The sequence below is a fragment of the Xenopus laevis genome, chromosome 7S, assembly GCF_017654675.1.
Source record: "Xenopus laevis strain J_2021 chromosome 7S, Xenopus_laevis_v10.1, whole genome shotgun sequence".
In the NCBI taxonomy this organism is placed as follows: Eukaryota; Metazoa; Chordata; class Amphibia; order Anura; family Pipidae; genus Xenopus; species Xenopus laevis.
This window is the reverse complement of record NC_054384.1, coordinates 107,804,028-107,829,375: the sequence shown is the minus strand read 5'-3', so window position 1 is coordinate 107,829,375 and position 25,348 is coordinate 107,804,028. Positions and strand designations below refer to the sequence as shown.

The 25,348-nt window shown below is 38.3% G+C and overlaps 1 protein-coding gene across 5 annotated transcripts in view; it reads left to right on the top strand.

Moving 5' to 3' along the window:
• dyrk1a.2.L (dual-specificity tyrosine-(Y)-phosphorylation regulated kinase 1A, gene 2 L homeolog) overlaps nt 1-21,649 on the top strand; it is a 60,466-nt gene extending 38,817 nt beyond the window's left edge. For 3 of the 5 annotated variants that reach the window (XM_041570375.1, XM_041570372.1, XM_041570376.1), the window contains 9 exons: nt 4,430-4,549; nt 4,724-4,912; nt 5,640-5,787; nt 8,269-8,555; nt 10,547-10,693; nt 12,317-12,457; nt 14,229-14,532; nt 17,140-17,243; nt 18,871-21,649. In XM_041570375.1, the coding sequence (XP_041426309.1) occupies nt 4,430-4,549; nt 4,724-4,912; nt 5,640-5,787; nt 8,269-8,555; nt 10,547-10,693; nt 12,317-12,457; nt 14,229-14,532; nt 17,140-17,243; nt 18,871-19,383 (1,953 nt within the window). In that variant the 3' untranslated portion in view covers nt 19,384-21,649. 5 annotated transcript variants of the gene reach the window in all.
• The last annotated feature ends 3,699 nt before the right edge of the window (nt 21,650-25,348 follow it).

The following is a 25,348-nucleotide window of genomic DNA, read 5'->3' as shown; positions in this document are numbered from 1 at the left end:
CAGATGTTTTACCGGCTAGGCCAGTAAAATACCGGCCGGGTGGCAACTCTAGCCTTACCTTGGCTGGATTCAGACAACTGGGATGACTTTACCCATGCATACCTACCCTTTGTAATTGATCATAATGGTTCGCTTAATACAATACCTTGTCTTACTGATCACCAGCTAAAGGTCTACTGATAGATCCCGGTCTACCTTTCGGGCACCCTTGTTCTATAGGCTGCACACTTCACTGCACCTAACATAAAGAGCTTGAAAAAACTCAAACCAGGATTCCCCCTACCTTTATAAAGCCAATGTACCTGAGCAGGTGTTGCCCAGAAAAATATGAGAAAATGAGTCCATGAATAGCTGATCATACTACAGTCCTGACACAGGAATATGATTAAAATGGAAGAACAGGTTTATGACGTGTCAACCCAAAGGTTTTGATAAAGCAGTGTATACCTCTAAACTTCTCTCTCTAACAGCTTCATTTGGTCTCTCTCAGTGGACCGACTCACCTACCCACATCGAGGGTCATGCTCTTGACCTTATATTCTGCCACTCATGCTGCCCATCCAACTTAACAAACTCTCCCTACCCTCTGTCTGACCATCATCTACTCTACTTTCAGATACTGCTTTCACCTGCACCTTCACAACTATCTCTCTCTACCCATACGTACAGAAACCTTAATGCCTTTGAACCACAACAATTATCAACAGTATCAGCACAATCCATATCTCATATTAATACTCTCTCCTGTCCCAATATGGCAGCTTCTCTCTACAATGATGCCCTTTCAACAGCACTTGACTCCCTTGCACCTTCTACCACCCGTCACAGCCGGCCAGCTAAACCCCAACCCTGGCACACTAGTGTAACACGGTACCTCAGAAGATGTAGTAGATCAGCTGAGCGACGGTGGAGAAAGTCACGAACTGATCCTGTTTTCATCCACTTCAAATTCATGCTCTCTTGCTATAACCGAGCTCTATCATTAGCCAAAGAACATTACTTCTCTTATCTAATATCTACTATGTCCTCCAAACCACAGCAGCTGTTTGCCACATTTAACTCACTCCTATGCCCCCCTCCACCTCCTCCACCTATTAATGTTACTGCCCAAGACCTTGCTCATTTCTTTAATGAAAAAATCGATCTCATTAGGCTGAGCATACCGTCCGACAACAATCTCAGACCAACGTGCAGTCCACTCACATCTACTTTGCACTCCTTCACCCCTGCAACTCTAGATGAAGTCAGCAAACTTCTAGCCAGCTCAAAACCCACCACCTGCTCCCTTGACCCCATACCCTCTCGCCTTCTCCACCCAATCTCTGATACACTCTCTCCTGCACTTACCCCACCTATTCAATCTTTCACTCTCTACTGGTACCTTTCCATCATTATACAAACAAGCACTAATCACTCCTATCCTCAAAAAACCTTCCCTTGATCCCAGCTCTCCCACTAACTATCGACCGGTCTCCCTTCTTCCATTCGCCTCCAAATTACTAGAAAGGCTTGTTTATAAACGCCTGATCCAGCATCTCACTCACAACTCCCTCCTCGACCCCTTGCAATCTGGCTTCCGCCCATCACACTCGACTGAAACTGCCCTCACCAAAGTAACCAATGATCTTCTATTGGCAAAGTCTAAGGTCATTATTCCATTCTAATCCTTCTAGATCTCTCTGCAGCCTTTGACACAGTTGACCACACACTCCTCCTTGACATTCTACACTCATCTGGCATTCGGGACACTGCTCTTTCATGGTTTACATCTTATCTGTCTGACCGTTCCTTTAAAGTTTCCTTCTCTGACTCTACTTCTACTACTTTCCCACTCTCTGTTGGAGTTCCTCAAGGCTCTGTTCTTGGCCCCCTGCTGTTCTCGCTCTATACAACTTCACTAGGAAAACTCATTCAGTCATTTGGACTTCAGTATCACCTTTATGCTGATGACACCCAACTCTACTTGTCTACTCCTGATCTTTCTAATTCTGTCCTTTCCCAAGTCACAGACTGTCTCTCTGCTGTCTCCTCCTGGATGTCACAGCGCCACCTGAAACTGAACCTTTCTAAAACAGAACTCATCATATTTCCTCCAAGATCTTCCCCTGTCCCTCAGATATCACTCACCGTAAACAACACCACCTTTCATTCCACCACACAGGCACGCTGCCTAGGAGTCATCTTAGACTCTCATCTGTCTTTTTCACCACACATTCAAACACTTGCAAAATCTTGCCGTATTCAACTGCGCAACATTGCTCGAATACGACCATATCTCAGTTCAGAATCAACTAAAACACTGATTCAGTCTCTCATCATCTCCCGCCTTGATTACTGCAACTTACTCCTCACAGGTATTCCAACAAGTCACCTTTCACAACTCCAATCTGTTCTAAACGCGGCCGCTAGACTCATTCATCTAGCTCGCCGCTCAACATCAGCTGCTCCCATATGTATGTCCCTTCACTGGCTCCCAATCTCTTCTAGAATCAAATTCAAATTACTTACACTCACATTCAAGGCCCTTAATAATGAAACCCCTCCCTATATTTCATCTCTAATCTCCAAATACTCTCCTTCACGAAACCTACGCTCTGCTTCTGATCTTCGCCTCACTTCTCCTCTGGTCACTTCTGCCCATTCTCGTCTACAAGACTTCTCTCGGGCTTCTGCTTTTCTCTGGAACTCTCTGCCACAAGCTGTCAGACTTTCTCCTTCCTTCCAAACTTTCAAGCGCTCCTTAAAGACCCATCTGTTTAAAGAGGCCTATTCGTTGTACCTTAATTAATCATTGCTGTATCAAAAATGACAATGTGTTTATATAATCCTAATGTCTCAATTGTACCCTAACCTTTTAGTTTGTAAACCCTATTGTACTCTGTAATCCTTGTCTGTTAGCCACCATTTATTCCCTGTTTGCTATAACTGCAGTAAAGCACTGCGTATCTTGACAGCGCTATATAAATAAATGATGATGATGATGATGATGATACTTAATGGGTAACTCTTTCCTCCCTTTTTCCTTGCCCTTTTTCTTTCTATTTCTTTATTATACAGGATAATTTTTCCAGTTGTTCCTACTGTTGTGTGTACTGTCTTTTAATGGCCATCAAAATTACATGATCCATCAGCTGCTAAAGACAATAAATAAAACATTCAAAAAAATGTTTTGGAAATGTTTTAAACCATCTCTTAAAGAACAGTTGGAGAAAAGGTGGCCATACACTGTAAGATCTGCAGATTTTTCTCCCGATATGCCAACCAAAGGCAGCCAATATTGGGCTAATCCAATCGTTCAGCCCTAGGGCCAACCGATCGGATTTCAACGTTGGGAGTGGGCAATGACAGGACAAGGACCACATCAACTAGCCGATGCAGTCCTTAACCTTGGAGAAAATCAAGCCTGTCCAATCAATATCTGGCAGCTTAAAGGACCAGTAACATCAAAAATATTTTTTTAAAAAAATTTGTATACCACGAAAAAAAACACTAATACTAATTAAACTTTAAAATTGCACAGCCTTTATTAAGATGTAACTTACTGAAACTCCTCTTCAGAAAAGGCGATCCATCGTGCAGCGCTCAATTTCTCCTCCCTGCCTTCCTTATATGAGATAGCCATGGAGGAGAAATCGAGTGCCGCACAATGCAAGTTATTTCTTAATAAAGGCTGTGCGATTTTAACGTTTTTTTGTGGTATATCAACAATTTTTTTTAAAAAAATATTTTCTGTTACTGGTCCTTTAAATCCAACGTGTTTGGCCACCTTTATGCTGTGGTGCAAAAAGTCTTGCAAAAAAAGTCCATTTCAAAATGGTGTATCTCAGCATTGAATTATTACCTATTGGCAATTTACACATTTGAAGTACCTAGGGTGTTGCAACATCATAGTGCACAGGAGTATTTGTGTAGTTTAGAAGTTTACCAAGAGTTTTAAATTGTGTTTCTGTGCCAGACCAAGGCCAACGCAACCCTTTAAATGGTTTGGATTTTATGCCTTCAGCCTGATTAATTTGAATTCACATTACTTGACACCAAACAAAACTGTTAATTTTGCATTAGAATAGTCACCCCTATAGCAGTAACTTCAATTTCTACTAATGTTTTGATGATTTCCAGCAACCCCAAAAAGTATCCTCTGAACAGCAGCCTAGAGCACACTGAGCAATTGATGGCCTAACTATTCAAGATATAGAGCTGCTCTGAACAAAAATTTTAGGAAGGGATTACTTTTCTAATACAGTATGTTTATCTCAAGTAGAATCATTTAGCCCCAGAGTTTACAGCACTATAACTACCAACAACTATCACTGTTTTAATTGGGGGTTACTGTATTTGTTTATTTCCACTGTTTGTTTTGTTGCCTGTTCCTGATTTTAACCCCTATTTATAGTTCTACTAACTTTTTTTTTATACCTGTCTTGGGCAGGGCCTGCCTGATATGACCATTTTACAGAGGCGGATTCCATTAACCTTTAGAGAATCAGCAGCTGCACCACTAAGGAAGCTTTCGGTGGATTTAATAAAGACTTACAAGCACATAAATGAGGTGAATAAAAGAGTTAGTCGTATTATTAAGAACTCCACTAGCATTAAAATGTTTTCTTGTTTTCATTTTTTAGTGATGATAGCTGTGTCTGCTAATATGTAATGTTTTTTAGGAGTTTATGCACACAGAATAAGGAATAAACTGCTGGTAAAATGCCAATTTCCTCCCCTCTAGGTGTATTATACTAAAAAGAAGCGACGAGCTCAGCAGGTGCCACCTGAAGACTCCAGCACGAAGAAGGAGAGAAAAGTATTCAATGATGGCTTTGATGATGACAACTATGACTATATTGTAAAAAATGGCGAAAAGTGGATGGACCGGTATGAAATAGATTCCCTCATTGGAAAAGGATCCTTTGGACAAGTAAGTTAGCAGCACTACAGACCTGTTATTTATCTTAAGCTTGTCTTTATCTGTTTTAATTCCCCAGCAAGGGTACCACATGACCAATGAACAGATTAAGAGACCTTTAGTAAACCTTTAAAACAAGTGAAAGTAAAATTGACAAGAGTGCTTTTCTAAACCCTTTTGTTATTTATATTCATTTTCTTTTTATTCCAAGAAATTAAACAATACAAAAAAATGTGCTGTTAATATGAATGAATTTAGTTACAACAGTTTCTGACCAGTCTGACCACCAAGTAGTCAAGGAAGTTGTCAGGAGAAAGAGACTGCTCTGATGTTCTTCTGCTTAGGAAAGATGTGAGAAACGTTTCTAATTGTTTTCCTAAGCAGAAGAACATCAGAGCAGCCTCTTTCTTTCTCCTGACAAACTTGGCGATGAACAAAATTCATTCATATTAACAGTACATGTATCCCTTAATATCTTGGAATAAAAAGAAAATAAATAATGAATGTAAATCACAAAAGTGCATCGAATCAATTTTACATTCGCTTATTTTGAAGCTTTACTTATCCTGTAACGATGAAATATGTTTAAACACTGGGTAGTATGCTACAGTCAGTCCACCAAGCTCTATTCCATTTAATACTGACTTTTGTCAGTTCTTATATAATCTTTATATGCAATACTGTTTTGCTTCCCTTTATTATAGGATGCCTAAACTATTGAAATCTTGATTGTTTTTAGGTGGTAAAGGCATATGATCATCACGATCAAGAATGGGTAGCTATCAAAATTATCAAAAATAAAAAAGCCTTTCTGAACCAGGCTCAGATCGAGTTGCGGCTTCTTGAGCTAATGAACAAACATGATACGGAAATGAAGTATTACATAGGTATGTATGGTGTTCAGTTTTGTGTGGATAGGGGAAATATAGAAATGACTTGTGTGTTTAGAAAAATGCATATTATCTATTAGGGATGCACCGAATCCACTATTTTGGATTCGGCCGAACCCCCGAATCCTTTGCGAAAGATTCGGCCGAATACCGAACCGAATCCAAACCCTAATTTGCATATGCAAATTAGGGGTTAGAAGGGGAAAACATTCTTTATTTCCTTGTATTCTGACAAAAAGTCGCATGATTTCCATCCCCACCCCTAATTTGCTTATGCAAATTAGGATTCGGTTCAGCTGGGCAGAAGGATTCAGCTGAATCCGAATCCTGCTGAAAAAGGCTGAATCCTGAACCGAATACTGGATTCGGTGCATCCCTACTATCTATGATTCAAAAAAGCTGGTTTAGTATTGAAATAATGAGAGCGTGGCTTCTTCTTAAAGGAAAATTATACCCCCCAAACCATGTATGTCTCTATTAAAAGATACTGAGTAAAACAGCTCATGTGTAAAACCCTGCTTCATGTAAATAAACCATTATCATAATATACTTTTTTAGTATGTGCCATTGGGTAATCATAAATAGAAAATTGCCATTTTAAAAAATAAGGGCCGTCCCCTGAGATCGTAAGATTCACGGTGCACACAAACAGATCATACATGTAAGGTCACATGAGCCAATTAACAGACAGAGTTGTGTCTTTTGCTTCCTCACTTCTTCCTGTTACAGTTAGTGTTGTAGTATTTCTGGTCAAGTGATCTCTGAGGCAGCACAGATAGAGTCACGAAATGGTGGTTCAAGGCAAGAGATGTAAAAGGGCAATAATTATGTAAATATATACTGTATTCCAGTTTAGTAAGATTCTTTAATATGTCATTCAATTTGATATAAACTCTGTTGCTTAAGTATTCATTTTGGGGGTATAGTTTTCCTTTAATGAAATAGTTGAGAGATTAATCATTTATGTTTTGACCTATCTGGAAAACTGGCAAAGCGGACTCTGTTTAATGCAACTTAAAGTGCCCTTTACTGTGACACTAGTCTGTGACCCCATAGCTGCTCATTAGGTGAATTTCGCCAAAAATTTGTCACTGACACCAATTAAAGTCTATGCGCTTCAAAAATGTTTGGACGCACAGCAATTTTTTTTTGATGCCTGTCATATTTTTTTTTTTTTTTTTTTTTTTTAACGCTGGACGCCATACAAGTCTATGGGTGTCCTTTCCGCAGTGCAAAAAGGCGAAAAAATTCGCCCATCCCTACTGCTCAGTCACCCTTTATTTCCCAGAAAACTGGTAGCAGGAGAGCAGTTTTAGCCAAGCATAGAATAAACTACAAAGCTTTGTTATATGATTCAGTAAGCATTTTTGAAACTCTCTAACCCAGGACTGCCCATACTTTACTAATGCGAGATCTATTATTAGTGATGGTTTCCCATTATGATCTACCGTACATCCATAAAAGCATTGTTAGCATTCTGTTACATGGATAATATTACTTCAATATTGATTTTTGAGAAAATGTATATTGCTATATTTAACAACCATTTCATATGTAACCTTAAAGGGCACCAATCATAACTAAATACACTATGTGAAAGTTCAAGAAATCCGATTTTTAAAACAGTTAGAATTGTTTGTATAATGTACCGTAAATAATCAGCTCACTATTCCTTCTGCAAAATCTCCCCCATCTCCACTGCAGTTCTAGCTGAGGCAGCCATCTTGGACTTCCCTGGCTCCTCCTACCTATATCTTCACAGCTCTGAAATCTCGCACATGCTCAGTTGAAATTCATTATTTGCCTAGCAACCCTAAGCTATTTAGAAATCAGCCAAACTTCTGTTAGCGGCTGTTCAGTAGTGCTGCTACCTTCTGGAAGTTAGTTGTGCCCTTCATTTGCATAATAACATCACCAGCAGGGGACAAGAGAGGGAAATCTCCTGATACTTCTAGTGGAGGAGTTTACTAAAACAAGGCATTCTGGGTAGAATATTCAGGGCAATGCTACAATCTGAGCATGCTCATGAACTCATTTGCATGTTATAGTCACAGTATGGACTCCCTCAGTGAAAGAACCTTTGACAAAGTAAGGGATTTTTTAAAAACTGCTGATTTTTTAAAAACGATGTCGTTTGATTAAACGTGTTTGGCTTGTACTGGTCAGATTAATATGTGTTTGATTTTGGCTGTGATAGGTGCCCTTTAATATAATATTTAAATGAAGAGAATAGAACAGGAGGATGACAGACAAAAGCTGTTTGTTGACAATGTCTTGATTTACTGATCACCAACTAAAGCCTACTGATAGGTCCCGATCTAACTTTTGGGCACCCCTGCTCTAATCCAACTATTTAAATTATATACATGCCATTTATTCTTTACACAAATGGATACTATAATAATGGTACAAATTTCATTTAACTATCTAGTTTCGTCCAGGAATAATTTTTCACTTTAATTGACTTTTATTTTACAGTGCACTTAAAACGGCACTTCATGTTTCGAAACCATCTTTGCCTGGTGTTTGAGCTACTGTCGTACAACTTATATGATCTTCTAAGAAACACAAACTTCCGCGGCGTCTCCCTGAACCTCACCCGCAAGTTTGCGCAGCAGCTTTGTACTGCTTTGCTTTTCTTGGCTACTCCTGAACTTAGTATAATCCATTGTGACCTGAAACCTGAAAATATCCTTCTGTGTAACCCTAAGCGCAGTGCCATCAAAATTGTGGACTTTGGCAGCTCCTGTCAGCTTGGACAACGGGTATGTTTGTTTTGGTGTTTTTTTGTTTGTTATTTTTTATAAGGAAATAACCTTTCCACAATTTTCAGTGCATCATTTTCAGTGTTTGTAACATTTCAGAATACTATTTGAAGGTTAAAAACCATAGAGATGCAGTATTAAACCACATATTTTAAAGGGGTTGTTCACCTTTTAATTAACTTTTAGTATGATTTATAGTGATTTTCTGAGACAATTTGCAATTGGTTTTCATTTTTTATTTATGGTTTGTTATTTAGCTTTCTATTCAGCAGCTCTCCAGTTTGCATCTTAAGCAATCTGGTAACTAAGTTCCAAAGTACCCTAGCAACCATACATTGATTTGAATAAGAGACTGGAATATGAATAGGAGAGGAGATGAATAGAAGGATCCGTAATAAAAAATGACAATAACAATACATTTTGTAGCCTTACAGAGCATTTGTTTTTTTAGAAGGGAGTCAGCGACGCCCATTTGAAAGCTGCAAAGAGTTGGAAGAAAAAGACAAATAACTATAAAAAATAAATAATGATCAATCGAAAAGTTGCTTTGAATTGGCGTTCTATAACATAAAAGTTACCTTAAAGGTGAACCACCCCTTTAACTTAGAGATACTGACACCAGAAATTAAACCTTTTTTTTTTTTTTCTTTTTTTTTTTTTACATCTATCATAATATTGTCTTCGCATGCTAACTATAATTATGCCATAATAGTATTTACAGATGCTTTTACATTACCCATCTGATCCCCCCCCATGTTCCTCTCTGAGGGGGCTGCTATATTTGAGCTTCAGCAGTCTGTTGGCATTAGAAACTCTAACTGATGTGTTGAGCAGGGACAGTCCAATTTAGGAATTCAAGTAACTGATAGCAGAACTATCAGTGAAAACCCATCAACATGACCTATATGTAGCTTTTGATGTACCTTAGTATTTTGAATAATATTTTTTTTTAGTGTCAGTATCACTTTAAAGGTGAACCACCCCTTTAATTTTAAGAGCCACAGCTCCAAGCCAAGTTAGGATATGCCGTGTTGCACTTGGTTCAGCTGAGTTCTGTACCATCATTTTCACATAAGGCCATCGACTCAGCATTTGAATGAAGTCAGGACTTTGACTAGGCCATTGTAGGAAGCTTATCTTTTGCAGAACACTGATGCCAAGTTCAAGTGCAAAGTAACCTTGGAGTGACTTGATCTATAAAAAGTGAATGTTCTGCGATGGCCTAGTGAAAACACTGATCTCAGTCCAACTGGGAATATTTTAAAAACTATTTGAAAATAACTTATCAGAGTGTTTTAAAGTTGTTTAGAGGCACCTTTAGCAACAATGACAAAATTGAATATTTATGCAGTCGAAAGACAGACTGGTGGTAGCACATTCATAAAATGATAAACACGTACAGGTATGGGACCTGTTATCCAGAATGCTCTGGACCCAGGGTTTTCCAGATAAGGAGTCTTTCTGTAATTTGGATCTTCATCCCTTAAGTCTATTAGAAAATCATGGAAACATTAAATAAGCCAATAGGCTGGTTTTGCCTCCAATAAGGATTAATTATATCTTAGTTGGGATCAAGTACAAGCGACTGTTTTATTATTACACAGAAAAAGGAAATAATTGTTAAAAATCTGCATCATTGTATTATAATGGAGTCTATGGGAGATGGCCTTTCTGTAATTTGGAGCTTTCTGGATAAGGGGTTTTCTGATCCCATACCTGTATCTGTATTCTAACATTCATTTTGTTAAAAAGAAGTTTCTATCTAGTCTTTAGATGATCTATTCTACAATATTTACTTTATATAGTGCTGTCATGGAACACAGGTCAGAGCTTTCCTTATAAATGAGGTATATAATCGTTGTGATGCTTCTTCACTTGTAATAAACAACTTTAACTTGGCCGAAAGTGAGATGGTCGAGTATTTCATAACTTAAATGGAACTTGGCTCAAGAAAAATCTACAATTTTTTTTTCTCCTCCCTCCATCCACAGATCTACCAGTATATTCAGAGCCGGTTTTATCGTTCACCTGAAGTCTTGCTGGGGATGCCATACGACCTGGCAATAGACATGTGGTCCTTAGGCTGTATTTTGGTGGAAATGCATACAGGAGAGCCTCTATTCAGTGGATCCAATGAGGTAAGCATTTGTGTTGTGTTCATATTATAGGAGAGCAGCTTTTCAACAATTTCTTAAATAAAAAATCTTTTAGTGGGTAATCGCTAAGAGCTGTTCCTCCTTGCCAGCCAGCATTGGGCAGCTTAGGTTATGTGCCTTTTATGTTGTGTTGCTGTCGGGTATTTTTTTTTATATTTCCAGTATGTAGCAACAGAGTGCAGCAGTCTCTTCTGCGGTATTTTATACATATGGTAATATTTAGCAGTTGCAATTTTTTTTCTGCAATGTCTACTTGTCTTTTAAACATTGCATATGAAAAGTTTAATTGCCACACACATCACTGCTTTCACTTGGGAATGAAGAGGCTAAAGCGGTAGTAGTTGTGCAACTAAACATAAATACTAGCTGACTCGATACCTTACAGCAGTGGTCCCCAACTAGTGACTCATAAGCAACCCCTTGGATGTTGCTCCCAGTGGCCTCAAAGCTAGTGCTTATTTTTCAATTCCTGGCTTGAAGGCAGGTTTTGACTGAGTAGAAACCAGGTTTATGGCCAAATAGAGACTTCTATAGGCTGTGTATCCACACAGGTCAACTGAAAAGCCATTTATATTAGTGATGTGCAGCTCTGGCTTTTCCTGAACCGCACCAACCACCCACCACCCGCTCCCGGCCGACCCAGACTTCTAGGTCTCTTTATAGACCTGCCCCACCGATGACGTCACAAAAGGGGTGGGACGAGAGGCGCACGTCTATCAAAACTCAACCAGGAAGTTCCAGCGTTTGGAAGGTCACGTGCGGGGAGAGCAGTAAGAAGAGCTCAACCCGCCCGCGACCCAGAAACAAAAACGTGCAAGGTTGGCCCGAACCCGCGAGTATCTGGTCGGCTTGCACATCACTAATTCATATCCTTTTTTTTGGCACCCCCAGGAACTTTTTTCATGCTTCTGTTGCTCCCCAACTCTTTACAATTGAATGTGGCTTACAGGTGAAAAAAAAGGTTGAGGTGAATAAAAAACCATTTCAAGCTTTCAACACACAGTAGTTTATTTAGAGCAAACTGAAATGCAAGTGTCTCCTGTAGAGCTGAATATTTCATGTTCATTTTTGGTTTTAAAACTGTATAGTGTAATACGCCAGAAGTCTTGAAAGCATTTGATATGGTCGGGGTTCGTTGGGTTTATAAACTGCTAAAGTACAAGTAGTTGTACACACAGCGGATTTCCAGGATTTTTTCATTAATTTCTCATGAAGCTGGAGGTATGTGAGGGAGGATACTCACACTTCTAGTTATTCAGGTTGCTGAATCAGCTAAGACATCATCTGCATTTGTTAATATTAATATGGATGCTGTGTTCTTCGATCCCTTGCCTATCCCATGGTCTTGATTTCGTAATGTCATCTATTGTATGTATAATTAAACATCAACGTTAATAAATAAGAGACGTGTGTCAGAGGTTTCTCCTTGCTTGCACCACCTGTTGTGATTGTTCAGCAGGGTGTTCATGTTTATATGTATCCAGGAGAATATGTTAATCTTAAGTGCAACGTGACCGTGTGACCTCCAAAAAAGGAAATTCATATTATGTTCCTGTATGAGCAGCTGCTTATGCTTTTAACTGTTTTCTTCTGTCTGTATTTCAGGTGGATCAGATGAACAAGATTGTGGAGGTTTTGGGAACTCCCCCTAACCACATGTTGGATCAAGCTCCAAAAGCAAGGAAATACTTTGACAAGCTTCCTGAAGGAACGTGGACTGTAAAGAAAAATAAAGATCTCAAAAAGGTATGTTGTCAGAGTGCAGTTTGGCGCTGCTTAATTTATGCCGCACATTACTACCCCAGTGTTTCTCGGGGAAGCGCCTGTGCTAAACAAGGTATACACATTTTACCTGCACGTGATTGCATTTGCTTCAGCTCCTGGTATATGATTTGGGGATATCGTTGGTTAGAATTGTTTTATAAGGCTACCCTCTCTACATTGTCGAATAGTAGACTTTGCATTATTACAAACTTTATACAGTGGAGCTTGTTCTCTAAAAGGGGTTGTTAACTTTTAAATTAACCAAGTATGATGTCGAGAGTGCTATCCCGAGACAATTAGCAATTGTTTTTTCATTTTTTATTATATGAGGTTTTTGACTTATTTAGATTTTTATTCAGCAGCTCTCCTGGTTGCCATGGTACAATTTACCGTAGCAACCTTGAACTGTTATGAATAAGAGACTGGAACATGAACAAGAGAGGCCTGAATAGAAAGATGAGTAATAAAAAGTAACAATACATTTGCTGCCTTACAGAGCATTTGTTTTTTAGATGGGGTCAATGACCCCCATTTGACAGCTGGAAAGTGTCAGAAGAAGGCAAATAATTCAAGATTTATACAAAATAAAAAACGTAGGCCAATTGAAAAGTTGCTTAGAACTGGTCATTCTATAACATACTAAAAGTTAACTTTAAAGTGGACCACCCCTTTAATGAAGCTAGAAACTTCCTTAATGTTAAAGGAGAACTAAACCCTAAAATGATTGTGCCTAAAAATGCCATAATTTATATAATGAACGTATTGCACGAGGCTAAAGTTTGAGCTTGTCAATAGCAGCAATGATCCAGGACTTCAAACTTGTCACAGGGGGTCACCATCTTGGAAAGTGTCTGTGACACTCACATGCTCAGTGGGCTCTGATTGGCTGTTGAGAAGCTAAGCTTAGGGCTCGTCACTAATTATCCAGCAGAAAATGAGCTTCCCTGGCTGTAATATAAGCTGATGCTACAGGTTTGCTGATTATTCGATTCTGATGCTAATTGCACTGGTTTCTGTGCTGCCATGTAGTAATTATGTGTAATTAATTACTAATCAGCCTTATATTGTGACATTTCTATTCTATGTGTATTGTATATTGTAGGGATGCACCGAATCCAGGATTCGGTTCGGGATTTGGCCTGCATTCGGCCTTTTTCAGCAGGATTCGGCCGAATCTTTCTGCCCGGCCGAACCAAAACCTAATTTGCATATGGGGGCAGGGAGGGAAATCGCGTGACTTTTTGTCAAAAGAAGGAAGTACATTTTTTCCCCCCTTCCAACACCTAATTTGCTTATGCCAATTAGGGTTCGGTATTCGGCCAAATCTTTCACGAAGGATTCAGGGGTTTGGCCGAATCCAAAATAGTGGATTTGGTGCATCCCTAGTATATTGTAAGTGGGTCCCTAAGCTCAGTAAGTGACAGCAGCACAGAGCATGTGCAGTGAATAAGCAGAAAAGAAGATGGGGAGCTACTGGGGCATCTTTGGAGACACAGATCTTTACTGCTAAAGGGCTGTGGTTGCCTTGGGCTGGTACAGAAGCACAAAAAATCATGTACAACATTTCTACCTACTTCTTCAGTTTTAACTTTCCTTGTCCTTAAACGCTGCAAAGTTTTATAATATAATGCTCTTAAGGCTTTACTGTTTTCATGTCAAATAGGATACTTTGTGCACTGATTACATGCATAATCCAGATGTTGGTCTACTGCTACCATTTACGTGCATTTATTCTTTGTTGTGTTTTTTTTAGGACTACAAGGTGCCAGGGACTCGCAGACTTCATGAAGTGTTGGGTGTGGAAACAGGAGGTCCTGGCGGTCGCAGAGGAGGAGAGCAGGGGCACTCTCCTTCAGACTATCTCAAATTCAAAGACTTAATTTTAAGGATGCTGGATTATGACCCCAAGACTAGAATCACCCCTTTCTATGCCCTCCAGCACAACTTCTTCAAGAAAACAACAGATGAAGGGACAAATACAAGTAATAGTAACTCTACAAGCCCTGCAATGGACCATAGTCACTCAACAAGTACCACCAGTTCTGTGTCTAGCTCAGGTAAAGATGGCTTGTTTGGTCAATATATTTTTATAATCAATATATGTCTATATACTATATGCATACACGTGTTTATGTCCAATGCTTCTGGAGCAATCCTGTGCAAAGTTGCATCACGTTTAGCAATACAGACTGGACAATCAGACGTAACTGCAGATGAAGGTGCACAAACGTTTGGAAAATACATTTTATAGCGTATGCAAGTTCTGTAGCTTGTCATCTTAGGCCAGCAGCAATACCACACTGTGCTTTTCACCCCTTCAAATGTTTGGACAATTTCCCTATCCCAGCTGGGTTAAATGCTCTCAATCATATTACAGATTTCTATTAATCTTGCAACCCAAGAATGGTAGTTGTGTAATGGGAAAAGACTGTTATTTTCAGTTTATTTATACAGATATGCAAGGAAAAGTATGGAGCAAAAGTACAGGCAGCACTCACTGATCCATACGACCTGTCCCACTGTGCTACCACGTGAAGACGCCCCCGAAGCGTGGAAAGTCCAATTGCATTGCTTCAACACTGAGCTCTCACAGGATTAAAATCAGCACTTTATTGAATAATATTTAAAATCATAGAGCGCACAAACAAATACATGCTTGACTTGTTTAGTGGTCAAAACCCCTTCCTCATAAGCATGATATAATGCTGTCCACATGAGCATATAAAAGACTCACACACACCTCCTAAAACATTAACCCTTACAACCCTCCACATAAAGTTTTCATTTAAAGGACACATAGTGAATTAGAAATCAGAAATAGGGGGCGTATGGGGCTTGCTTATATATATATATATATATATATATATATATATATATATATATATATATATATATATATATATATATATATATATATATATATATATATATATATATATATATATATATATATATATATATATATAGATAAGTAGGAAATATGTAATAAATATAGTTGATGGTACAAAAAACTCATTGATTAGTACAATCTAATATCTATATCTATATAACAATCCATGGACACAAATGGCAAAGGATACTAGAAAATATATATACTACTGAATATTGATATCTATCATATTAAGTATTTTATACTGTAATTATTCAATATTCAGTAGTATATATATATATTTTCTAGTATCCTTTGCCAAGTGCTGATTTTAGTCCCACGAGTGCATTAAGCAATGCAAAAGGAAAAGTATGGAGTATGCCCCTTCAGATCCATATTTTACCTTACTTTGATTGCTATCTTCATTAGTTGCAACTGGGATGTCCTTTTAAGGCTTTGATAGCAAAAAGATAACCATACAGTTAAAATCTTCTTGTTTGGCAAATCACCAAACAGGTGGATTTTTACTAAGTTTTTCACAGCAGGGGACCAATGCTGACCCATCAGGATAGGGTTGACATGCCAATGCCGTTGCAACCGCAGAACCCTGGTTTTACATTTTCCTAGGATCACAAAATCTATTAAATAAAAAATGCAGTTCTGTATAATAAAAAGTCCTTTTTAAATTAAACATGAAATCCAAATTCATATTTTATAGAAGCATTCATAGCTGTTGTAAACTCGTTTAAAAATCTCAGCTGTCAATCAAATATTGCCTGCCCCTCCTCTATACCTTAAGTAATTACTTTCACTTTCCATTCAGCACTTCCTACATGTCACTGCTCTCCTCACATTCCCCCAGTTCTCTTCACCATTTAATTGTGTAACCAGGGCATGGGGATGGGCATCAGGTCCCCCATTCTGGTGCACAAACAAAATTCTGAGATGATACAAGTCTTGTCTTAATAACAGTGTCCCACACAATGGCTCCTGCCTGCTTGTTATAATTATGAATTCCCAGACTGATGGAAACAAATAATTATTCATATAATTATATACAGTGTAATTAGTTCATTTTGCTTGACTGACACGATAAAATAGGATTTGGAATATTTTTTTTGGGTGACGGGTCCCCCAAACCAGTAAGCCTAAAAGCATAACGTGTAATACATTGTGCTTCTTCCATCCAAAGCAGAGCTTTTCAAGTGGCTTGGAAAACACTGTCTCTGTGCTACAAATCAGAAACCAAAGCCAAGTGTCTTAGTAAGGTATAGGCTAGAGCCCCCTCAAACCCTCGTTTGCCCATCCCTGTGGGGTAGCCTTCTGCTTTGGGATGATCTGGTCTGAAACCTTGGAATCTAAAATCTTTAAAAAAATAAATATTTTGTTTTTTTCCCAGCAATCTTTGATTGCACCTGTAGATTAAATATTCCCTTCTTTAATGAGAACATAATGCAAAACACAGAACATAACTGTGTAAATCTAGCTTTCATGTTTAATGTTGAGGCCTATGGGACACAGGGTAGTAACATGGGCACTAACCCATGGAAGCCAATCAGATGATTGCTTTCAGTGTTCAACATACTGCTTGCTGAAAACAGCTAATCACTGATTGGTTGCTATGGGATACAGGGGCAAATTTGCCCAGTGTTTATAAATGAGCCTCGGTGTTTTGGAGGACAACCATGAAGCATGAACCAAAAAGCCCCTGTGTCATAGGTCTGAGCTGAAGTATTCTGCTGCTCCACATGAGATTATCTACTCCTTGCTAAACCCAGTGCCTTTTTTACTGCAGGAGGATCTAGTGGCTCTTCGAATGATAACCGTAATTACCGGTACAGCAACAGATACTACAACAGTGCCGTTGCCCACACAGATTATGAGATGCAGAGTCCACAGGTAAATAACCCTTTATATATATTTTTTTTATTCCAAAACTAACCTGTTCAAGAAAGTTGGTATGTCGTATTTATTGCCTCCAAGTTTCCTTTTTATTCTGTTGATATTGTGTATTAATTGCGTGGCAAAACTTCTACAAGTATATGCACAGGTTTAGGACAGCGTGGGTTGGTTATTTGCTTGCTGCATTACTCCGTGTGTTAACGACCAGTCACATATCTTGTAGCATGTAGATACAGCTATGGGATCATCCATCTTTAATGCATGTGACCTAGGGCCTTTTCATAGATCGGACTTCCATTTCTTACAGGGACGGCTCTCCTTTAACTTTTAGTATGTTCTAGAATGGCCAAATCTAAGCAACTTTCCAATTGGTCTTCATTTTATTTATATATTATTTGCCTTCTTCTGGTTCTTCCAAGCTTTGAAATGGGGGTCACTGACCCAATCTATAAAACAAATGCACTGTAAGGCTACAAATGTATTATTGTTATTGCTACTTTTTATTACTCCTCTTTATATTCAGGCCTCTCTATTCATATTCCAGTCTCATTAAAACCAGGGCATGGTTGCTAGAGTAACTTGTACCTACCAACCAGACTTCTGAAATTGCAAACTGAAGAGCTGTTAAATAATAAGCTAAATAACTCAAAACCCACAAATAATAAAAAATGAAAACCAATTGCAAATTGTCTCAGAATATCACTCTACATCATAAAAGTTAATTTAAAGGACCAATAACATAATTTTTTTAATTTGTTCGTAAAAAAACCCAATAAAGACAAATGAAACTTTTAAATCGCTAAGTCTTTATAAAGAAATAACTTACCGAAGCTCCGTTTGCGCTCCTCCAAAAAAAGGCGACACGACGATGATCCATCATGCGGCGCTCAATTTCTCCTATACGGAAGGCAGGGAGGAGAAATCGAGCGCCGCACGATGGATCGTCTTTTCTGAAGAGGAGCACAAGCGGAGTTATTTCTTAATAAAGACTTAGCGATTTAAAAGTTTAATTTGTCTTTGTGGGGTTTTTTTGTTCTATACTAACTACATTTTTTTTTTTTTTTTTTTAATTTGTTACTGATCGTTACCTTTAAAGGTGAACAACCCCTTTTAAAAAACGTGCAAAAAAAAACAGTAGGACAATAGGATTGTTTTGCCGCCAACGTGAATTTATGTTATAGTTGCCATCAACTACAAGAACTGGTTTGTGCCTTATGCTTTGGGATGATCTGGTCTGAAACCTTGGAATCTGAGATATTTATATTTATTTATTTCCTCCCAGCAATGTTAGATTGCACATGTAGATTAAATAATCCCTTCTTTAACGAGAGCATAAGGCAAAGCACAGAACATAACCACAGCTAAAACTACACACTTTTCATGGTGGCCTTCCTTTCCTGTATTTTGGAGCTTTTTGAAAAATGGGTTTCTAGTTAATAGATTGTAAATTGATGAAAGGGAATCATTAGTATAGGGCTTTTCTCCCATGGTGCTCAAGGAGCATTACAACAAGCAAGGCAGCCATTATAGACACAGCGATTATGCTTAGCAAGTATGCAATTTGTTTCTGCCAACTTTATTGATGCAAGTTTTCTCATGTTTGTGTTCTTTTTCTTTCTCTTAGACTCATTCACAGCAGCAGATAAGACTGTGGGCTGGTGGAGATGTTCCAATCACAAACAGTGATTCCTACCCTCAGATCTTACCTCACAAACCAACTCCCAGTCAGCCGCAGCATTTTCATGGAAACGAACCGCATCACCCTCACCCGCTGTATCATCACGTAAACAGGCCGCACTATCATCGGCAGCTCATCACCTCCTCCTCTCCGCAAATCCCAGAGTCTATGGAGCTCAGCTTGGGACACAGACACCCCCAGTCTTCCTCTTCATTGCACCCACATCACCCTAGCTTAGACTGCACTCCTTTTGGCTCCGCAAACTTACACTTAGGAGTATCTGCTTTTCGGACTAGAACAGTCAGTGGGCATACGGATTCGGGCGTGCCTCTGAATTACCCCTACACTAGCAACACATCCAGCATGGTTGGACCCCCTCACATCCGAAACAGGACGGAAACGGAAGAGAGTGCGATGTTAGGCGTTTGTGTTCCTCAGAGTACGGCAGCAAGTTCTTGATGATTCTTTAATGTACAAATAAAGCCATACCAATAATAGAAATACTGAATTCGAAAAAGGAGGTCTGACAGGCTTTGAAGGGTTGGGGTTGTGGAAAAGGGTGAGCTGGCTTTTATCACAACCATCAAAAAATGTCAAGGTTTAGCTGTTAATGTGAATTGTTTATTTATTAAAAAAAAAATCACTACGAGAGGAGTGTGAAGTGTGTGTTGACCATGCAAAGCAGTTTTAACAGACTTCAACTGGACTGCTCTTTTTTTTTTTTATTTTACCTTTAATTTTTTTTTTTTTTTTAATTGCTTTTGACACACTGGTAGAAGTTAACCTGTGCAAAGACTTCAAGACATTTCCAATGCTTCCATTTCTATCATCAGTTCCTCTTCAGAAGAAGCAGGAGAAACCCAGACTTACTTTGCACGTCGGTGAACTCGTTTACAGGCCAAAACATCACTCTGCAAAACACTGTCTGTGCCAGTTACCCCTCCGCTGCCATTCTGCCATTCATATAGAATTCCTGTGTTGTTATCCCCGAACCCCACTTTATACCAACCTTGCTAGGGTGCAGATACTGCACGTCACTGGAATAACCTTGGCTGCTAACTCCACTCTCTCTCTCTCTCTCTCTCAACTGGAATTGCTGCTAAAACTCTTTTTAACAGTTTTGCTTTATAAAAACCTAAAAGGTTCCCATGTCTTTTATTTATGACTTCATACTCGGTCGGTTTTAGCTGTTTCAGGAAAGATTTTTAGGAGCCATTCATTATTTTACAGATTAATGCTGCAGAAGTTCAGTGTTCCCCTCCCATCTGTCTCTTAACCCTCCCAATTCCTTTTTTCCCCGCCCACTGACCCTTTAAAGTGACACTTTTTTATACACTGAATTCTGGTTTTAAACACTACAAAAAAAAAATCCTTTTTATGACTGCATTTATTACCCCTCCTTTTGAATTTTAATAATACCTTGGCCTCTGTTCAGTGTGTGATGGCACACCTCTTTGCGTTCATGTAAGACGCTAAAGCCCTTGTTTCAGTATTAAAACCTGTCCCTTACAGTCCTAGATGCTGTAACAGTAGCGGTTTTGGGTTTTCATTTTGCTTTCAAAATGTACAAAAAACAAAACCTGTCCTTTTCATATCTCTGTGGATAGTAACGTACTGTTTTATTTTATTTTGTTTTTTTTAATTTATTGTACCAAAGATGGTATTGAGGCATCACTTTAAAAATATCAGACATATAAAACGATTGTCTTTTTAAATGTTTTCCCTTTTTTTCTTTTTTTTTTTTTCTTTTTGTTCTTATGTGTTTTAATTGGGCTTCGAAATACTGAATCATGTGTAGTTGCTGTTTGGACTCCAAGGCCGTTCAGATTCATGTTTGTTTCAAGTATTGGTGTTTTGGAGGATACTAAAAATAAAGTAATAGACAGCTACAGAAGATCAAGAGCTCAGTCTGATTATGTTTTGGAAGTGCGATTTTTAAAGGCAACATTAAGAACGACTGTACAATATTTTCACTGTGCTCAATTGCTTTGGTGATTCAAAAAGATAATGTCTGTTTATACATTTTTATTTTGCTGTCAAAGGGCAGTAAATGGGCAAATTAATCCATTTTATGAGATGTAACTATACAAAAAAACATATTTTTTTTTTATTTTCAAAAACACACGTTGACATTTCCAAAAAATCTTTGTATGCCAAACCTCTTTAGGAATTGTGTGTACTGTCCGGCATGCTTGTTACCCATCAATTTACTATGCTGTTTTTTCATTTCTGCTTTTGTATACCAGAGTTTATTAATGTTATTAATGCACATTTAATCTAGTAAAGATTTTTTTTTTTTTCTTAAAGCCTCTAATTTAAAATGTATAGTAATGTGGCAATTTATAGGCTTTAAGCTTTTATTATTTTTCGGTTTTTCTCTTCTGTTACACCAAATTCTCCTTCAAAACATGGGAAAAAAAAGAAAATTACTTGCAATGTTTTTTGCGCAGCGTTAACAGGGTATTTTTGATTGTAAAAGGAAGTAAATGAAAAAAAACCATGCTAAAGACTTTGTTCTTTCACCGTTGTGTAACTGAAACACTTAACCGTACATTGTCTGTCATTATGGAATTGCAAACTGCAAATATGAGTGTAACTTTAACTATCATTTTTGCTCCTTTCACTCCCGATTGTTCTCATCTACTACGTGACTTTCTCTTTTCAAGTATAGACCATCTTTCTACTGCACAAGAGATCAATAAATGAGGCACTGCTTTGGACTTGTGCATCTTGCAGTGTAACTTGTTCTAGCTGTGTCCGTATTGGGGATCTGGGTGACTCTGCTGTTGCTTTGCTTAATGCAGTCCGAATGATCTGGTGGTGGTTAGAAGAACATGCTACAGGTATGGGACCTGTTATCCAGAATGCTCAGGACCTGGGGTTTTCCAGATAACAAATCTTTCCATAATTTGGTTCTTCATACCTTAAAGGGATACTGTCATGGGGAAACATTTTTTTTTCAAAATGAACCAGTTAATAGTGCTGCTCCAGCAGAATTCTGCACTGAAATCCATTTCTCAAAAGAGCAAACAGATTTTTTTTAATTCAATTTTGAAATCTGACATGGGGCTAGACATTTTGTCAATTTCCCAGCTGCCCCAGGTCATGTGACTTGTGCCTGCACTTCAGGAGAGAAATGCTTTCTGGCAGGCTGCTGTTTTTCCTTCTCAATGTAACTGAATGTGTCTCAGTGGGACATGGGTTTTTACTAATGAGTGTTGTTCTTAGATCTACCAGGGAGCTGTTATCTTGTGTTAGGGAGCTGTTATCTGGTTACCTTCCCATTGTTCTTTTGTTTGGCTGCTGGGGGGAAAGGGAGGGGGTGATATCACTCCAACTTGCAGTACAGCAGTAAAGAGTGATTGAAGTTTATCAGAGCACAAGTCACATGACTTGGGGCAGCTGGGAAATTGACAATATGTCTAGCCCCATGTCAGATTTCAAAATTGAATATAAAAAAATCTGTTTGCTCTTTTGAGAAATGGATTTCAGTGCAGAATTCTGCTGGAGCAGCACTATTAACTGATTTGATTTGAAAAAAAATTTTTTTCCCATGACAGTATCCCTTTAAGTCTACTAGAAAATCATATAAACATTAAATAAACCCATTTTTGCCTCCAATAAGGATTAATTATATCTTAGTTCGGATCAAGTACAAGCGACTGTTTTATTATTACACAGAAAGAAGAAATTATTTTGAAAAAGTTGGATTATTTGCATAAAATATGGGAGACGGCCTTTCCGTAATTTGGATAACTGGTTTCTGGATAACGGATCGCATACCTGTATGACTACATGATTCACATTAGCTTGCTTTCTTATCCTCCTCTGAGGAATTTGTTTAGTCACTAATTCTCTAAAGCTGGATATGTGCATGTGTTTCTTGTTTTTTTTTTTCACCCAACTTTGCAAAATAACCTTTTTATTTATTTTTGATTAATGTATGTATTAGAGGTTTGGCTTGCTGCAAGGTCTACATTTTTGGGTTACACCAGCCCAAATGTGTAAGGCACTACAGCCCTAGGTGTTTAAATGTTTACCTTCAAAGTAACTAGTATTATTCTAGCAATATTCTGAGACAATTTGCAATTGGTTTTTATTATTTGCCGTTGTTGAGTTATTTAGCTTATTCAGCAGCTCTCCAGTTTGCAATTTCAGACATCTGGGTGCTAGGGTCAAATTCCCCTAGCAACCATGCATTGATTTGAATAAGACTGGGATATGAATAGGAGAGACCTGGACAGAAAGATGAGAAATGAAAAGTAACAATAGATATGTAGCGTTACAGAGCATTTGTTTATTTTTAAAAAAATATCAGTGACCCTCACGTTAAAGCTGGAAAGAGTCAGAAGCAAATAATTAAAAAAACTAAAAAAAATAGACCAATTGAAAAGTTGCTTAGAACTGGACACACTATAACGGACTAAAAGTTAACTTAAAGGTGAACCACGCCTTTAAGGAGCTTTGTAAGTCTGGTTGCTGCTTTTCAAGCTCTAAAAGTTAATTGCTTCAAGAAGAAAAGTGCTATCACCAGCATAATGAATTCTGGGGGTTACCACTGCTAGCATGGTACAAATCGCTCTTGGTATCTTCTTGAAAAGGAGATACTCTGGAACCTGCTTGAAAACAATGTTTTTGTTGGATTGTTGCTGAAAAGTAATTTATTTTTATGGCCACTTTATTTTATTTCATATGGGTATATGGTTCCTAGTCTCCCTCTCCCTCTCTGCTGTATAATTAGTGATCCTTCTGTCCATTAGGAATTCTTCAAACTGTAGTGTAAGTTAAAAGGAAAATAGGAATCTTGGATTATATTCCTATCTTCTGTGTAAATTGGTCATTAAGGTTGCAAAACAAAGGGTTTTGTGTATGGGAAATTAATTAAAGGAAAACTATAACCCCAAACAACGTAGGTCTCTATAAAAAGATATTGCATAAAACAGCTCATGTTGAAAACTCTGCTATGTGTAAATAAACCATTTTCATAATAATATTCTTTTCTAGTAGTATGTGGCATTGGGTAATCATAAATAGAAAATAAGGGCCGCCCCCTGGGATCGTACGATTCACTGTGCACTCAAGCATACAAAACAAACCATACTTGTTTTGTCACATGATCCAATTAACAGACTGAGTTGTGTCTTTCGCTTCAACACTACTTCCTGTTACAGTTAGAGCTGCAGTATTTCTGGTCAGGTGATCTCTTCCTGTTACAGTTAGAGCTGCAGTATTTATGGTCAGGTGATCTCTGAGGCAGCACACAGACCATCATGAAATGGCAGCTCAAGGCAAAAGATGTAAAATTACAATATTTACTTAAATATATATTCCAGTTTGATAAGATTCTTTAATATGCCACTTAATTTGATATAAACTATCTGTTGCTTAAGTATTAATTTTGGGGGTATAGTTTTCCTTTAAAATGGCCAAACATGAAAGCTACAGACCTGGTCCGGCTAAAGGCTAGGTCGGGATGAGTTGGATCTCTGCTGTGGAAACATTACCCCGGTTGGGTGCACGCAGATGTAGCAGATTATGGAGCAAAATGTAAAATCGCATTATTCGATGCCAAAAGCCTCTGTGTCGGCCTGTACCTGTAAGTGGAGGTAATGTTTGTGGGAGCAGATGGGCAGCAGGGAAGGAGCAGACTCTCAACTCTTCTGGCCCCGGCCTAAACCATGTAGGAGCATATTGGCCTGAATACGGGACACTTTAGCCTGCCGAGCAATATGTGGCCAAAAATCTATTTTGCGGAAAAGAAAATGCCATCAGGCCATGCTGCCATGTTAATGCAGTCGTATCCCGATGGGTCTCTGTAGTCTTGCTGTTATTGGCTTGTTTTCTGATGGGTCTCCCTGTGATCCAATCATTGGCCTAGACTAGTGTATGGGTGGCCAAATCATGTCCAGAACGGCTTTTTACAGATTTCAGTGTTAAAATAAAAACGGGTTAAATAGATATGTGCAAAAAATCTAATATAGTTATTTAGCCAAAAATGTAATGTATAAAGGCTGGAGTGAGTGGATGTGTAACATAATAGCCAGAACACTACTTCCTGCTTTTCAGTTCTCTTGCTTTCCACTGAGAGACCTGGGGGGGGCAAATGGGACATAACTGTTGCTTTTGAATCTGAGCTGAATGCTGAGGATCAATTACAAACTCACTGAACAGAAATGTACCATGTGGCCCCCCTTATAGTCACTGACTAACTCAAGAGTTAGAGAGCTGAAAAGCAGGAAGTAGTGTTCTGGCTATTATGTTAAACATACACTCACTCCAGCCTTTATACATTACATTTTTGCCAAACTAACTATATTAGATACATTTTTTATTTTGTACAGGTATGGGACCTATTATCCAGAATACTCTGGACCTGGGGCTTTTCGGATAATGGATCTTTTTGTAATTTGGATCTTCATACTTT